This window comes from Triticum aestivum, chromosome 2D (assembly GCF_018294505.1).
Source record: "Triticum aestivum cultivar Chinese Spring chromosome 2D, IWGSC CS RefSeq v2.1, whole genome shotgun sequence".
Taxonomy (NCBI): domain Eukaryota; kingdom Viridiplantae; phylum Streptophyta; class Magnoliopsida; order Poales; family Poaceae; genus Triticum; species Triticum aestivum.
The window spans coordinates 207,150,068-207,167,779 of record NC_057799.1 but is presented as its reverse complement, the minus strand read 5'-3'; the positions used below and the strand labels follow the sequence as shown (position 1 = coordinate 207,167,779).

Below are 17,712 nucleotides of genomic sequence, written 5' to 3'. Positions count from 1 at the left end.
TTATTCATTTAAGGAGAATAATGGTTACTCTGTTTATTTGAATAATACCTTCAATGGTCTTGCACCTAAAATGAATCTCGATCGCAGTGATACACATGTTCGCGCCAAAAGATATAAAATAGTAATGATAGTACCACATACTTGTGGCACTGCCATTTGAGTCATATTGGTATAGAACGCATGAAGAAGCTTCATGTAGATGGATCTTTGCACTCACTCGTTTTTGAAAAGATTGAGACATGTGAACCATGTCTATTGGTATATATGCATGAAGAAACTCCATGCAGATGGATCGTTTGGACTCACTTGAGTTTGAATCACTTGAGTTTGAATCACTTGAGACATGCAAATCATACCACATGGGCAAAATGACTGAAAAGCCTCGTTTTTCAGTAAGATGGAACAAGAGAGCAACTTATTGGAAGTAATACATTTTGATGTATGCAATCCAATGAGTGCTGAGGCATGCAGTGGATATCGTTATGTTCTTACTTCACAGATGATTTGAGTAGATGCTGAGTGTATTTACTTGATAAAACACAAGTCTGAATTATTGAAAGGTTCAAGTAATTTCAGAGTGAAGTTGAAGATCGTCGTGACAAGAGGATAAAATGTCTGTGATATGATCATAGAGATGAGTATCTGAGTTACGAGTTTGGCACACAATTAAGACATTGTGGAAAGTGTTTCACAATTAATACCGCCTGGAACACCATAGTGTGATGGTGTGTCCGAACATCATAACTACACCCTATATGATATGGTGCATACCATGATGTCTCTTATCGAATTACCACTATCATTTATGGGTTAGGCATTAGAGACAACCGCATTCACTTTAAAAGGGGCACCACGCAATTCCGTTGAGACGACACCGTTTAGAGAAACCTAAGTTGTCGTTTCTTAAAAGTTTGGGGCTGCGATGCTTATGTGAAAAAGTTTCAGGCTGATAAGCTCGAACCCAAAGCGGATAAATGCATCTTCATAGAAAACCCAAAACAGTTGGGTATACCTCCTATTTCAGATCTGGAAGCAGAAGTAATTGCTTCTAGAAACGAGTCCTTTCTCGAGGAAAAGTTTCTCTCGAAGGAATTGAGTGGGAGGATGGTGGAGACTTGATAAGGTTATTGAACCGTCACTTCGACTAGTGTGTAGCAGGGCACAGGAAGTTGTTCCTGTGGCACCTACACCAATTGAAGTGGAAGCTTATGATAGTGATCATGAAACTTCGGATCAAGTCACCACCAAACCTCGTAGGACGACGAGGATGCGTACTACTTCAGAGTGGTACGTGATCCTATCTGAGATATCATGTTGTTGGACAATACTGAACCTACGAGCTATGGAGAAGCGATGGTGGGCCCATATTCCGACAAATGGTTAGAAGCCATGAAATCCGAGATAAATGCATCTTTGAGAAGAAGACGGACGTGGACGGTAATGTTACCGTCTATGAAGCTCGACTTGTGGCAAAGAGTATTTCCACAAGTTCAAGGAGTTGACTACGATGAGATTTTCCCATCCGTAGCGATGCTTAAAGTCCGTCGGAATCATGTTAGCATTAGCTGCATTTATGAAATCTGGCAGATGGATGTCAAAACAAGTTTCCTTACCAGTTTTCGTAAGGAAAGGTTGTATGTGATACAATCAGAAAGGTTTTGTCGATCCTAAGGATGCTAAAAGGTATGCTAGCTCCAGCGATCCTTCCATGGACTAGAGCAAGCATCTCGAAGTCAGAATATACGCTTTGATGGAGTGATCAAAGTTTTTGGGTTTATACAAAGTTTGTTGGAAACTTGTATTTACAATAAAGTGAGTGGGAGCGCTACAACATTTCTGATAAGTATATGTGAATGACATATTGTTGATCCGAAATGATGTAAAATTTCTGGAAAGCATAAAGGGTTGTTTGAAAGGAGTTTTTCAAAGGAAGACCTGGATAAAGCTGCTTACATATTGGGCATCAAGATCTATAGAGATAGATCAAGACGCCCGATGATACTTCCAAAGAACGCACACCTTGACATGTTTTTGAAAGAGTTCAAAATAGATCAGCAAAGAAGGGGTTCTTGGTTGTGTTACAAGGTGTGAGTATTGATTAAGACGCAAGACCTGACCACAGCAGAAGAGAGAGAAAGGACGAAGGTCGTCCCCTATGCTTTAGACGTAGGCTCTATAGTATGCTATGCTGTGTACCGCACATGTAGTATGCCTTGCCATGAGTTGGTCAAGGGGTACAATAGTGATCTGGGAAAGGATCACATGACAGCGGTCGAACTTATCCTTAGTACCTAGTGGACTAAGGAATTTTCTCGATTATGGAGGTGAAAGGGAGTTCGTCGTAAAGGGTTACGTCGATGCGAACTTTGACACTAATCCGGATCACTCTGAGTAGTAAACCGGATTCGTATAGTAGAGCAATTATTTGAAATGGCTCCAAATAGCGCGTGGTAGCATCCATAAGATGACATAGATATTCGTAAAGCACACACGGATCTGAAAGGTTCAGACCCGTTGACTAATAACCTCTCTCACAAGCATAACATGATCAAACCAGAACTCATTGAGTGTTAATCACATAGTGATGTGAACTAGATTGTTGACTCTAGTAAACTCTTTGGATGTTGGTCACATGGTGATGTGACCTATGAGTGTTAATCACATGGTGATGTGGACTAGATTATTGACTCTAGTGCAAGTGGGAGACTGTTGGAAATATGCCCTAGAGGCAATAATAAATAGGTTATTATTATATTTCCTTGTTCATGATAATCGTTTATTATCCATGCTAGAATTGTATTGATAGGAAACTCAGATACATGTGTGGATACATAGACAACACCATGTCCCTAGTAAGCCTCTAGTTGACTAGCTCGTTGATCAATAGATGGTTGCGGTTTCCTGACCATGGACATTGGATGTCGTTGATAACGGGATCACATCATTAGGAGAATGATGTGATGGACAAGACCCAATCCTAAGCCTAGCACAAGATCGTGTAGTTCGTTTGCTCAGAGATTTTCTAATGTCAAGTATCATTTCCTTAGACCATGAGATTGTGCAACTCCCGGATACCGTAGGAATGCTTTGGGTGTACCAAACGTCACAACGTAACTGGGTGGCTATAAAGGTGCACTACAGGTATCTCCGAAAGTGTCTGTTGGGTTGGCACGAATCGAGACTGGGATTTGTCACTCCGTGTAAACGGAGAGGTATCTCTGGGCCCACTCGGTAGGACATCATCATTATGTGCACAATGTGACCAAGGAGTTGATCATGGGATGATGTGAGTTACGGAACGAGTAAAGAGACTTGCCGGTAACGAGATTGAACAAGGTATAGGGATACCGACGATCGAATCTCGGGCAAGTAACATACCGATAGACAAAGGGAATTGCATACGGGATTGATTGAATCCCCGACATCGTGGTTCATCCGATGAGATCATCGTGGAACATGTGGGAGCCAACATGGGTATCCAGATCCCGCTGTTGGTTATTGACCGGAGAACGTCTCTCTTTCGGCGCAGCCCTACCCCTCTCCCTCCTCCTCCTCTCCCGCGGTGCTTGGCGAAGCCCTGCGGGATTGCCACGCTCCTCCACCACCACCACGCCGTCGTGCTGCTGCTGGACGGAGTCTTCCTCAACCTCTCCCTCTCTCCTTGCTGGATCAAGGCGTGGGAGACGTCACCGGGCTGCACGTGTGTTGAACGCGGAGGCACCGTTCTTCGGTGCTTAGATCGGAATCAACCGCGATCTGAATCGCTACGAGTACGACTCCTTCATCCGCGTTCTTGCAACGCTTCCGCATCGCGATCTACAAGGGTATGTAGATGCACTCCCCTTCCCCTCGTTGCTAGATTACTCCATAGATTGATCTTGGTGATGCGTAGAAAATTTTGAATTTCTGCTACGTTCCCCAACGGTGTTTAAATCCCAAATGCATGACTTCGATGGGCCACGCCAACTACATTACAAACCAAACACCGTACCCGACTCCAAGCCTGGTTCAATACCTATGATGTCAGTTTCCCAACTTTGAGGCGGCGGCGGCAGGGGGTCTTCCCACGCATGCGCTCAACTTTATTTTGTGCATGGGACACATCTATATATATCTATACATCTATACACCTATATAGTGTGCGAATAACTTTGAAAGTTGCTCGTTGGATGAAGCCAATCCGACGGTACAGGGATGGCAAATCCGAGCACTACTGGCCATTGGATATCATCTACATTCCTCCAGATTCTGCCACATGTACAATCTAGAAGACTCCATGGTTGAACTTAAGCATAATGCACAAACCTCAAAACACAAGCACTTCTCCTTTGTTCTCTAGAATCTTCCATATCTTAATTGCCCAAACCTTTTTTTGATGAATTGTCACTTTTTATTTTTACCTTTACAATGCACAATTCCATGAATCTTAAAATAGTTTTTTTATAAAAATAATTGATTTTGGATGAGATGAACTATAAGAATTAAATGAACATCTACATCATGCATATCTGGGAGAAGAGGCGGGAAACCGATGAGAGGAGTGGCGAGAAATGGTAGCCTATTTTGAATGAAAACCTAGTAGAGAAGGAAGCGTGAGCTACACGACGCATGCGCACAGTGCTTACCCATGTACTGCATGTGTTGTCGAAAGGGCTCAGGGTTCCCGTTCGATCTGGGAGCATCCAACGGTGCACACGTATGATCCGTGGGGTTTGGGTTCTGGCCAGTCAGAACGCATGACTCAGATCGCGCGCGCAGCGGGGGGGGGTATCATATGGAAACCAACATTCGGCGGAAACCGGTGAAAACCACGAGAAAAATATGTTTTGAAGTTTCAAAAAAATGCGGGACGTTAAGAGGATGATGTTTTATTGCCACACAAAATTTCAAGTTGAAACACATTACGAGATGTGAGCTATGAAAAAGACAAAATCAGTGTCGAATAGTAATGTCACTATTCAGGGCGGAATTTGTCTTTTTCATAGCTCACATCTCGTAATGTTTTTCAACTTGAAATTTTGTGTCGCAATAAAACATCGCCTTCTTAACATCCCACATTTTTTTCAGATTTTTATGAAACTTTAAAATATGGTTTCCATGAAGTTTTCATTGAATATCGGCTTTCGTGAGTGAACCGTGTGCTATTTGAAAACATTTCGTGAGAAGAATCTCGGTTTTTAAATCTCCATAAATCCAAAACTAAGCTGAAAATCATGAAACCTGCCATGGTGTCACGACATGGCTCTTATATGTCGAGGATTTTTTTTCGTCCATTGTGGCGCAAGTTTTATTACAAGCCTCTTACAAACCGAAGCTTCTCTCAAAGAAGCCTCGTGGTTTCGATAGGGAAACGTGTCCCCCTTGTGGGCGAAACGTAATCACTACCTCTTTTCGCCTTGTATTTTCTTCTACGAGCAACATGGAACGACAGGATATCCGTGCTGAAATTTAAACTTATTCAGAGTTCGTTTGGCCTTTTTATACACTAATTGAGTTTTCTAGGCATTTAATGTCCATAATTCAAATCTGAACTACAAATACATGCTCCAGTTCACCAAAATGGCTAGAAAAATTATACATGTGTCCTTGGGTGCATGTTTAGGTCCCATGCCAGGAATGGGAACGAATTACAACCGTACCGGTGTCATGGCTCGTCCTCAAACATTTCGAATCTCGGTTTTTAAGTCCCCATAAATCCTAAACTCACCATAAAGTCATCAATGTCACGTCATGGCACATATATGTCGTGGTAAAAACATTGTCCAATTTGGTCCAAGCTTTATTACAAACCTCTTACAAAAACTGGAGCTTCTCTCAAAGAAGCATCATAGTTCTGATAGGGAAACGTGTTCCCCTTGTGGGCGAAACGTAATCACTGCCTCTTTTCGCCTTGTATTTTCTTCCACGGGCAACATGGAACAACATGATATCCGTGCTGAAATTTAAACTTATTTAGGGTTCGTTTGGCCTTTTTATACACTAATTGAGTTTCCTAGGCATTTAATGTCCATAATTCAAATCTGAACTACAAATACATGCTCCACTGCACCAAAATGGCTAGAAAAAACGTACATGTTTTCTTGGGGTGCATGTTTAGGTCCCATGGAACGAATGGGAACGAATTCAACCGTCTCGCCATCCTGGCTTGGCCACAAACATTGCGAATCTCAGTTTTTAAATGTCTGTAAATCCAAAACTCACCAGGAAATCATGAAACTTGGCAGGGTGTCACTACATGGTACATATAATTGCCCAATTTGGGTGAAGCTATATTACAAGCCTTTTACAAACTGGAGCCCGTCGCAACCCTCGTGGTTCCGGTAGGGAAACATGCCCCTCTTGTGGGCGAAACGATAATTGATGCCTCTTCTCGCCTTGAATTTTGTTTTCTACAGGCAACATAGAATAACAGGAGCGCCGGGCTGAAATTTGAAACTGTTCAGGGTTCGTTTGGCCATTGTATATATATTACTAATTACTAAGTTTTCTATGCATTTAATGTAGTCCATAATTCAAATTTGAACTACAACCACATGCTCCAGTGAAGCAAAATGGGTGGGAAATCGTACATGTGTCATTGGGTGCATGTTTAGGTCTCGTTTAGGAATGAGAATGAATTACAAACTTGTCGTCGTCCTGAAACAATGAGAATATCGATTTTTAAATCCTAGTAAATCAAAAAGTTGCCCAAAAAACATGAAACTTGGAATGGTTTCATGACATGGCACATATATGCCGTGGTAAAAAAAATCGTCCAGTTTGAGAAGAGGCGCACACATTAGTAGCCAACGAAGTCCTTTTTGAAACAAAAAGCTGACACGTTAATATCGCAAACGGTTATATTATATTTACCGTGTCGAAATTTAACCATACTCGGTGGCGTGTGTGCAGCTGTTTGATTAGACGGGACGAGCGCGAGAAGTCCGCCGTGCAGGCTCGACGGGATGCGTGCGAGCAGTCCGCCGCGCAGGCTCGACGGGACGCGTGCATCATGTCCACCTCGCAAGCTCGACGGGAGACGTGCGAGCAGCAAGGCCGCCCATGCTCACCGGGAAGCGAGCTCTTTGACCTTCATGCACTAGCCGTCGCCCGCCTCGCTCATAACTTCTCCATTAATGGGTTAATTAAATCACCTGGATGGAGGGTGTTTGCTTGTGATCCCATGGCAAGATTTGCTTTGTTCGTGTTTTCAACTCGTATTCCACCCTAATTTAAATTGCCACAAAGGGCAACGGATAATACGACCACAAATAAAATGGCAACGGATAATACGATGACAAATTTATAATGGCGCAGATAATAATTGTCTTACATATTCCTGATAATTTAAAATGCCACATGCAGCAAAGCCCAGAAGACACGGGGGTAAGAGAAGAAGGAAATTGCAGACAACGATCTGGGTCGCTACTGTCTCTACTCGTCGATGGAACGCCAGGCGGCGAAATCCTCCAGCTCCTTCTTCAATTCCTCACGACTTTGCTTGAAAGCAGCCATGGATTCCTCCACCTCCTGCTCGTGCTCGATCCGGAGCTTCCTCGAGCCACCCATCAGTTTCTCGACGACCGCTTTCAGCATCATCTCCGAGGCACTGCTCTGCTCATGCAGCATCTTCTAGCTGGCGGCCTCCTCCTCCCTCTCGGCGACCAACTTGAGGAGCTTCGCATTGTCACCCATGAGTTGCTCGACGAGGCCGGTCGCCTTGTCAACCGAGGCATCGCTGATCTTGAGCAGCTTCATCAAGCCGTCGACCAGCTCCTGCTGCGTAGTGACGCCAGCGAGAATGTCATCGTCGCCGGCGAAGGACTTCAGAAACGCCGGTTCATCGCGATGGCCGATGCCGCGAATGCGCTTGTGAGATCCCTCGCGTGCCCGTGAGAGCTCGTTCGAGGGCTCCGCGGCGCGCCGGGACATCTCTGCTGCGGCTGCGGCTTCGCGGCGGGACCTCTCTAGTGCTTCCGAGGCCTTGGTCTTTGCTGCCTGGTTATATGTCCACCCTAAACTCCTCCTACCGGTCATGGCGGAACGACTTGACAGAAAAAACTAGTTTTGTGGGTGATGAGGACAGGAACTGTGAAGTAATTTTCGAGTGGGTAGTTTTTATAGCCCGGTGCTAAGTGTGAACACATATTAGTTTGATAGGCGTGAACATATTTGCAATTACTTATTGCTTTGTAATCAGCAATGTGACGAGAAACAAGGTCAAAATTTATTGATGGCACAAGGTTGACCACGTGGTTGCTTGTCGTTGAGGCGGCCGCGGCGCGCTCCGCTCTGGCGTCCCTGCGCACGCTCTGCTTGCCGTTGAGGCAAAGTTACAATGGCAACGGTTAACAATTCTTAATAATTGTCTTACATATTCAGGATAATTTAAAATGCCAAATGCGCAAGGCCCAGAGCACTCACGACCTACATATGCATACAATTATAATAAAATATAAGCTAAAAGGCTGAGCTGGCAGCCTTCCGACGATGGTCTTCTCGGACTCCATGATCAGCATAGCACCCTTGCGGCCGTTCACTCCTAGTGTCCCGACCCGCCTCCGCCTACGGAGCTGCTGGCGCTGGGAGGCTCTTGGGGCTGCTGGGCCTCTTCCAGAAGAGCTTGACAGTGTGCAATCGCGCGCATGACAACTCCACGGAACCGCACCATTTCCATGTCTCTGGCCTGGTAGGAAATTCCGTCGATCACCTGCATCCTCAAGATATCACGTTGGCGATGTTCTACTTCGTCGGGGACGTCAACTCCGCCAAGGATGCGCTCGAGCCTGGCCACCACATCATCGGGATCGAGGTTGACACGGCCGCCGTGGGCAATGATGAATCCGGAGGCTGCTTTTGTCTTGACTGAATCGGAGAGGTCCTCTGCCCATTCCTTGCGGGGCATCAGGCTCTCGATGAGCACTGGTGACGACGGTTCTTCGGGTGGGTCGTCGATCATGCCGCCGAGCAGCTCTGGATCTTTTGCACGGTGGATGGCAAACTGCTCATCACACCTCCTCTGCAATATGTCGATTGTGCTCCCAAGGACTGTGACGCCGATATCGCTGACGATGGGCCATGGTGCCTGCACCGGCCGATGAAGCTCTTGCTCCCCGACCTGCTCCGGCTCATTCTCCTCGCCGAAGATGTAACGCCGGTAGGCGTCCACATCGAAGCTTTGGTCGTTGCCTGACATGCTTGGAATAACTAATGGTAGATGGGTGAGGACTAGATCTTCGCAGAGTGTCGCGGCGGTGCGTTGCCGCCTAGGTTATATGCAGCAAGCCATTAGCTGGTGGCGGGAAACCGATTAGGGAATAGGCGTGGATTTTACAATTCACCCATGTGAAGCGCGGGAAGCATTCGCTGGAGCGCGGGAAGACTAAGTGAAGCACACACACAACCCGAATACCGTATCTGGTGCCACGTGTTATTTATCACACAAGTGTTAACATAAGGAAATGCATGTGTAACTTACTAATCATCGCACACGAGTACTCGCAGACGCATCGTGTGCGATACTCCTAGCCACCGCAAGCAACTAGTTTGTATTTTTTAAAGTTTTTGTACACACAGAATCGCACACGAACTAACTGCATTAACCGTCTGTGTTGTAAATTCTCATCGCAAACAGTTCATCCGAGTCGGTTGTTTGCCACGTATCACACGCATCTTGTTAAGTTGAACCGTTTCTGTTGTGTTCGCTAATCGAAAATAATTTGTCCGAGTGAACCGTATGCCCTATATCACACACACCTTGATCTGGCTAACCGTTTATGTTGCACTCCCTAATAGCAAACGGCTCATCGAGCGAACTGTATGCCGTATATCGCACACACATTGATATGGTTGCCCGTTTCTGTTGTTCTGCCTCATCGCAAACAGTTCGAACGGGTTAACCGTGTGCCCTGCATCGCACACGCAACTAAAATCTGAACCGTGTTTAATGCATCCTCCATCGCAAACGTTTTGCACCTTTTTGACGGGTTTTTTACATCCCCGTTTGTGATTAATGAATCGCACACAGTTTCGTGAAAGGGTCTCTGATCGTAGTGTCGCGTTAGCAGTATCCTGCAGTAGTGTGTGGGCACTTCTTACCTGAGGAGTAAGTTGACACAAAAATAAGCTTGGACTAGAACTGAGAAGCACCAGCAGACCGCAGCCGGCCGACTCCAACAGCTTCGAAAAGCCACACAGCATTAAAAAGCAAGCCCAAACGAAGAGTGTGTGGTCTACTCTTGCTATTGGGTTTAACCAGAAGGGTCTTTGTGCCAAAGCGCAATGGATAAAATGTGTTTCTTTTAAGCATCGTTTGTTGAGTCTATTTCATATGCTTTTCTTGCCTTCTTTGTTGCTTATTGATAGTCATGCATGAACCAGACACCCTCCAATGATATATCACGGTACAATGTGCGTTCCGCATACAATCGCATAGGTTAATGATATAGTTGGAGCAGACCCGATTGTACGGCCAGGAACATGGCATGCACGTGCAAGTCGAGCAAACAACCCACAAAATGAAAACCCGCAAGCTCCTCCATGGCCAAGCCCACATCCGCCCATGAGCCGGCGAGAGGATCCCCCGTTGTGACCATGTCAACAAGGCAATTACAGAGCTTAAAAGCTAAGCAATACAATATGTGGAATTAGAAAGAATAAATAATAGCACCCAATACACGTCCATCATAAAATTCCAAGTAAGTGAGAGGTCAGTCCGCATCAACAAATCTGACTATTACACATCACATATACAATAGCGTCCTGGTTTGGCACCGGCGATCCACACATTGGTGGGCGTGTGCCTTGCTCGGGCCTATCACCGAGTGTGAGGCTGCTCGGAATTGTCGGGTAGCCTACCCGACCTGTCGTGTGATGCATCATCTGCTGGAGAGCGGTTGCCCGGGCCTTCCAACCAACCACTTAATCCTTGTTCGTGCCCTGTCGTTCAATACCACCGACCAAACTATTCAGAATGTATGGACTTAGAACCCGTGGCTTGGGCCCTACGGTGCACTTGGTTTCTCGCGGCGATCTACCAGGGAGCTCGAGTGGAGCCCCATGACGTGACCCCAAGGACAAGCCACTCACCAATCCTCTCACCATCCACCCACAATTCCCGAACACAATATACCCGCATGAATCTCAATTTCGAACAGATAAATTCTATCGCAGCAAGAAGACACACACAAAAACAAAATGCATGGATATCAACACGAAGAGAACAAACTACGCTACACACGCAAATTAAACGAGCAAACCTCAGTGCAGCAAAGACGAAAGACGACGACGGACGGTGCACTCAACCAAACGACAACATCATCGAATCCTCCAGGCGCACGAAGCAACCAAACCTGCCAAAGAAATAAGGGTCGGGCACACCCACTTTGTTAAGCAGAGCACACGAAAATGCCCAAAGAAATGGCTCACCTAGAATTCGTGTATGCTCCAAAAACCACCTCAACCAAAGCACGCGAAGAGTGCCCTAAGAGGCAAAGCTCAAAAAACATCCGGCCGCCGTCGCCCATCTCGAGAGGCTGGCGATGGCTGTGTGGACGAAAACAGGAGTCACGTTCAAACCACCCCATAGACGGGCTGACGAAGAAACTCGCGAAGCCGCTTCCATTCAAGGGCAAAAGAAGCGAGGTGGAGCTGGTATGGATGAAAAGAGAAGTCGCGGTGGATCTAGAACTAAAATACGTCTAGATACCCCTTTTATCCTTTTTGATGACAAGTATTTTCGGACGGAGGAAGTACAAAGAAGCGAGTTGTTTATTTTATTTTTAGTGTTCATTTCATCCAAACATATTCTTTTCATCCTCTTCTTGCAGACGATGTTGCGCATGTGTTTTATTTGGACCAATACGTTTTGGCTGTCATAATGTGGAACAAAACTCAAGCCCTTCAATCAAATAGAACAAAAGCAGCACGAGTTTTGCAGCAACGGGACAGACAATTAAGCGGCACTACAAGTTGTTCATCAAAATAGTGAGACGTGCACAAACAACAGATAAACTGGAATTAATATAGACACAATAACATCAATCAATCAGCAATCCGTAATAGCCCCATCTCAGATCCACAGAGTCAGCTGTGTTGACTGACTATATACTACAGTACCACGGAACTCTGAGGCCTATATAACGATGAGAAAGAATGACAACAATACTTTGGTGACCAGATAGGGATGATCTTGGCGTCAGGGGAACAGGTACAGCAGATGGAGAGCAGGAGCTGGAGACTGAGATCATCTATTCTTATCTCATGAACGGGTGCCTTCTCGCCCCTCTTTCATTCACCTGAAGCTGTGGCGACTTGGGCCTGGTCACCTGCTTCTTCGACCTTTGTGGACGGAACGGCCTGTCGAACTTTGGGAGGGGCCGTGCTTGTGGCACCAAGGTCCTCCTAAGCTGCTTCAGCGCCTTCTCTTCCTCGATCTTCACACACACATTACATATACAGAGAGGTTGGTTAGTCGCTATGGTACAACACAAGAAAAAAGACTGACGAACAGGCAGGGATGCGTCGCGTGTATGTATGTTCGTACCTTCTGTGCAAATTCGTTTTCCTCTCGCAACCTCTTGTAAGTGATCTCCTTCTCCTTCACCTGCATCACAATGAAATGCTCCATAAACCCTCCTTCCTACAAAGCTAGTTCATTTCAGAGGTATAGTAGTATACAAGGAGCAAAAGCAGGGAAAATTACTGACTTTGTTATCAAATTCTGATCTTTGAACCGCCCTCTCATCAACATGCAGTTCAAACTGTTGCACTTCAGTAAGAGGCTTTCGCTCCTTCTGTGGAAGAGGAATAGGATCCCTGCAACCAAATTACAAGTTAGCCTTCCTCCCAGATATAGATAAATCATAAATCAAGAGGTCGTACGTAGGACAAGAGATTGCATATGCTACTTACTCTTTCAGTATCGGTTGTGCCCTGACAATTCTCCTCTGAGCCTCTTCCCTCTCCATCCTCTCTCTTTCTTCCATTAGCCTTTGCTGCTCCACTTCATGTCTCACCAAGCTCTCCAGCTGAAAACCTTCTGCCCTCGTGCATGGTTTCGGTTCAGGCTTTGGTGGCACCTGAGTGGAAAATGTTAAGAGATGGCCTGGGACCAGGATATGTTCAGCATATATCTATCACTTTGCACGTACCACTGGATAGTCTGTGGTGTAAGGATAGGGATTAGCCTTGAATTTCCGGGCTTTCTCTTCCTCTAGCTTCTTCTGCAACAGTTGTGCCTCTAGTTGCCTCTCCTTGTCATGCCCTCTTTCCTGTAAACATGGGTACAGTGTTATTCGCTTGAAGCAAAGATCGGCAAGAGAGTATAAACACATTTCACATACATCTGTATGTAGATTGAAAGGGTTGGGTATCGTCAGTCTCGGCATATCTTTCTTGTCATGGTAGGAAGAAGATTCAGAGTACAGAGAAAGCTGCAAAAAAAGGACAACAGATTTAAAAAGGTGAAAAGGTTGCTGACAACACTATTTGGTTTACTTCAGCACACACCTTGTCGAGAAGATCCGCAACTGCAGGAGGTCCCAAGCGGTCGTCAGTACGAAAATGGAACTCCTTGGGCTCTGTTGCCTGGGCCTTCGGGTGGGCAAAAACACCAATATCACCCTTGCTCTCAAGAATCTGCATGGAATGATGTTCAGACTAATTTTCCGAAGCATTATATAGTTGAATGTATACAAGCTTGAAATGTACAAGACCTTTTTGTTCAGTGGCTTGGCCTTGAACTTGGGGGCTTTCTCCAATTCTTCTAGTTCCAATTCCTGAGTACTTTTCACCCTGTTAAAGCTGATGTTAGAGTCGAATATACAAGGTTGCAGCACAGTAAAAGTGATTATTATTTTCTCAATAAATGTACCTTGATGGCCTTGCGCGCAGTGCTGTCTCAAGTTGTGGGGGTTTCGCTTCAGCAAGTTTAAGTGGCTTACTACCCTGACTCTACAAGATGTATTTAACTTTCAGTAATTGCCACAATCAACAACATAACGTGGCAAAACCAGGTGCTAGTATGCTTACCCGCATAGTTCCTACGGAAGAAGCTTCTGAACACGTGTCAGCATGTCGAGACGCTCTTTCCATCGTTTTAAGGTGAAACTCCTGTAGTCAATGCAAAGGCATGAGTTAATTAGTGGACGATCACTCGGTGAATTTGTTATGACAGTCAAATACGTACATTGAATTCGGGGAGCTGTGGAGCTGTCCTTGGAAGAGGAGGGAAAGACGGAGCTTCAGCTATCTAAAAGCAGAAGCAAGAAATTAGTTAGGCTTCATGCCCTGAAGCGTGCAATTCATTTAGTTAAACAGAAACACAGGAAATTTTCCCACCTTTTTGTTAAATGGCCGTGCTCTGAACTTTGGAATCTTGGCCAGCATTTCCTCCTCTAGTTCTGAAGAGCTTTTCATTCTGACTGCTCGGACCCTGTGGGTAGTCTGAAACTCAGGTTCCTTTGGCCTTGTTAGCATAAGTTTGGGCCTTCTTTGTGAGGCAGTTGCTGCATCCTCCTGCATGGTTAATGCAAATTATAATATATTTTTCATGGACAAGTATTAAGATGTAATAAATGCTACAATTCATCAAACTCTGGATTGCTAGTGGAGATATCCATATCATGGCACCAAGAAAAATAAATTAAACAACAGCAATTCACAATGAGCATACAAACTGCAATATGGATGTAAAGCTCCTAGTCAACTACTAATACCGTTTTCATCATCGAATATTCACAGATTGATGATAAAGGTATGATTTTTTTATCAAACTTCGAACTGCTATATCATGCGCCAAGAATAACAAAAATTAAGCAACATACACCCACAAGATATGTGGAAAGGAATACTTAAACTTACATTAGACATGGATCTGCTGTAGTGGCTGCCCAAATCTCTAGTCCCTGACTCAAACTTCTTGACCATTTCAGCTGCTGAAATATATGGAGTCACTGTCACGTCCTGAAAAAACGGGCAACAATTACAGTAAGTACAAATTCACAAAATAATAAAATCACATTACACCTGCAGTTTCATATCTCTCCCCACTACGCAACAAAATGAGCTTTATTTAGAGTCAGAAGAAGATATCCCCACCTTCAGAGAGTGAGCGTCATCATGGCGGTGCCTCATGGAAGACTGTCCCACCTCGGTGCTTCCTGCTAAACTACATCTTCCTTTGTGAGGCAGCACCTGGGACTTGACGTTCAATATCTGGTCATTGCAGTGATTTGTAAGTTCACAGTACATGGACAAGTTCTGCCAGTAATATAAGTTCCTGCTATACCTGTCTTGTACTTCCATCATCTAGTTTTTGCTTCTTCACAGCCTGATTTTCTTGCCTAATATCATTTGCAGCAGCAGCTGCCTTTCCGGCCACCGCATCACGAGCCCCCCTAAGAACCAACAACCCAGGACATCGTTAAGCAAACCATCTCAAACTTTGGACAACGGTATCAGTATCTACGAGTCAGCATATATTTCCCCTACTTGATCACACTCTTCTTCGTTAATGCCAGCGAGGACTGCTTCAGATTAGACGGTTGCACGGTCTTTGAGCGAGTGGATGAGCTCCCCTGCACCTTGGGAGTGCACGCTTCAGCCTTCACTGTTGACTTGGCACGAGTGGTCGCAGCAGTGGTAACTTCCGCAGGTGGAGGCGGCCTCTGAATCTTGGGCGTGCTAGACCCAACATCTGCTGCTAAAACCACGGCAATGTCAATATCAGAACTGAGGAATCAATTCCCAGCCGGCATTCCTCCAAGAAATACTAGTTAGTGACTCACATTTTGCAGCCAAATCTTTGGACAGGGGGAACTCGAAAGACTTGGGTGACTCCTCCTTCTCTTCTGTTGGCGGCGACTCTGACATGGTGTCAGGACAAGCAGACGTGCTGATCAAATGAAGAAAGACAGGCAAACATGGTATGAGGACAAAAGTATGCCAAAGACAGAAGGAGAGATACGAGGTCCAAATAGGCAATTTTGGGGGGTGTCACAGAACACAATTAACTGGCAGAAACAGAACACAAGGAATGATATGTAAATTCTAGAAGAAAGAGAATCACCCCAGCGCTTACCCATCGATATCCCCTGCCGGATTTGTGACGTTGACTGCTGCCTCCTCCGTTGCTTGGTTCTACCGCCGCAAACACCAACACAGATTGGGTGATGAGAAGGGGGAACAGAAACAACCCAACCCAAATCAGAGGAAAATCGAGGCAATCTCTTTCCATTTTCGTTACCTTTGGAGATGGAGCCGGGTCCTCCGCGTCCGCGAAGTCGCAGAGTGCGTCGATCTTGACCTCCGCTCTCGACTCCTTGATCCTCGGGGCGAAGGCTGCGCGCAAGAAGTAGAGAGAGAAGAGCGAGTCAGGGTAAATTTCCGGGAGAGAAGCCGCGGGGAGGGGGAGGGGGCGGGGTGCGTACGCGAGGGCGCGTGGCTGGCGCCGGCCTCGAACCAGCGCTCGGCGGCGCGGATGTCGGCCTCCGTCTCGTCGAGGACGAAGTCGAAGTACTTGGGCGCGCGGTACTCGTACGCCTCATCCACCTGGAACTGCACGGCCGCCGCCGCCGCCTCCGTCCCGGAGGAAGGTTTGGTCTCCGCCGCCATGGACGGGCAGAATTCTAGGGTTAGGAGCGCGCGAGCTAGGGTTCTCTCTCTCTCTCTCTCTCTCGCTCCGGATGTGGTGGTGTGTGATGTGTGGTTTTGATTGGAGGCGGGGAGAAGAAGGGAAGGGAAGGGGATCGGCTGGATCGAGGGGGAGGAGCCTGGTGGGGTGGGTTGGAGAAGAACGTTGCGAGTCCAACGGTCGGGGGATTTGAAGTGTTTGCCGATTGCCAAAGGGGCAAGTCTTAACGGAGGGGAGGGGAGGAGAGGAGGACTGGACCTGGGTGGTTGGGTGCTGTGAGAGAGATAGATCTATCTCGGCGCTGTGTGCGCAACGGCTATTTTTGCGGCGCGGCTGCCAGCGGTGCCCATTCAGATTAAGGGGGTGTTTGGTTCCAGGGACTTTTTTGTGCTGGGACTAGAAAAAGTCCCTAGCAAACCAAACAGGGTGGGACTTTTTTGAACTTTTTGTTAAAAGTCCTTAGAAGCACCTCCTTAAGAGTCTTTTTCAAAAAGTCCTAGGGACTAGAAAAAGTCCTAGGACTAGAGAACCAAACACCACCTAATGGTCCGCCGGACTAGCAACTTTTCGAGGACCAACAGATTAGTGGTACTGCTACAGCTATCGATCTGGCACAGACTGCCCATGTTGGTTGTAGCTTAACGGTCATGATGCAATGTAAAACTTGCTTTTTTTTAGGGGAATGTAAAACTTGCTTAGAATAACAGGATGCCTTCTTCTCGCCTAACAACTCGCCCTACTGTGTTGGATCTTATTTGGAAATTCAACAAGTTGATTTCTAAGCACTTGGTAAGGGAGGATTATTTCACACAATATTCGGTGATCTCTATGCTTACAAATTTGCCCTGGCAAATGGGTGATGAACCCCTACCATCCTTCAGGCCTTGTTTGGTAGCCCGTGATCCCCTTCAGCGACGCTGATATGCTCTAAGGCACTCCCACGATGCCAGTGGATCGGGGTTGTCACCCTCCTCTTTTCCTGAATCTCCCCTCCGTCAGCTCAGCTCATGTCACCTCCCTCTTCCACCCCAGCGTTCTTGCTTATGAATGGTGGACAAGGCCGCAGATCCACGAACCTGCTCTTGCGAGGGATTTCCTTC

At 46.1% G+C, this 17,712-nt stretch overlaps 1 protein-coding gene across 2 annotated transcripts; it reads right to left on the bottom strand.

Annotated features, from left to right (window-relative positions):
* Nucleotides 1–11,972: 11,972 nt before the first annotated feature.
* On the bottom strand, nucleotides 11,973–16,847 carry LOC123052583 (protein TPX2). 2 transcript variants are annotated; one of them, XM_044475834.1, is made up of 20 exons: nucleotides 16,410–16,847; nucleotides 16,226–16,320; nucleotides 16,061–16,119; nucleotides 15,768–15,874; nucleotides 15,472–15,679; nucleotides 15,269–15,377; nucleotides 15,079–15,195; nucleotides 14,842–14,943; nucleotides 14,320–14,496; nucleotides 14,168–14,230; nucleotides 14,011–14,091; nucleotides 13,853–13,932; nucleotides 13,695–13,773; nucleotides 13,489–13,617; nucleotides 13,323–13,412; nucleotides 13,131–13,250; nucleotides 12,892–13,058; nucleotides 12,687–12,795; nucleotides 12,524–12,583; nucleotides 11,973–12,413 (listed from the first exon to the last, which is right to left on the bottom strand). In XM_044475834.1, exons 1-20 carry the CDS (start codon nucleotides 16,591–16,593, stop codon nucleotides 12,234–12,236), a joined length of 2,316 nt encoding a protein of 771 aa, XP_044331769.1. In that variant the 5' UTR covers nucleotides 16,594–16,847; the 3' UTR covers nucleotides 11,973–12,233. The 2 variants fall into 2 exon arrangements, with proteins under 2 accessions (XP_044331769.1, XP_044331768.1); XM_044475833.1 differs by having other exon boundaries at nucleotides 15,472–15,682; nucleotides 16,410–16,846.
* Between the last annotated feature and the right edge of the window lie 865 nt (nucleotides 16,848–17,712).

Excerpts from the sequence above, each read along its gene's own strand:
- LOC123052583 (XM_044475833.1), bottom strand. The coding sequence starts at position 16,593 with ATGGCGGCGGAGACCAAACCTTCCTCCGGGACGGAGGCGGCGGCGGCG. Across the intron at positions 13,774-13,852 it reads CTGCGCGCAAGGCCATCAAG|GGTGAAAAGTACTCAGGAAT; the intron begins GTACATTTATTG and ends CAGCTTTAACAG. Across the intron at positions 13,059-13,130 it reads ACACCACAGACTATCCAGTG|GTGCCACCAAAGCCTGAACC; the intron begins GTACGTGCAAAG and ends TTTTCCACTCAG.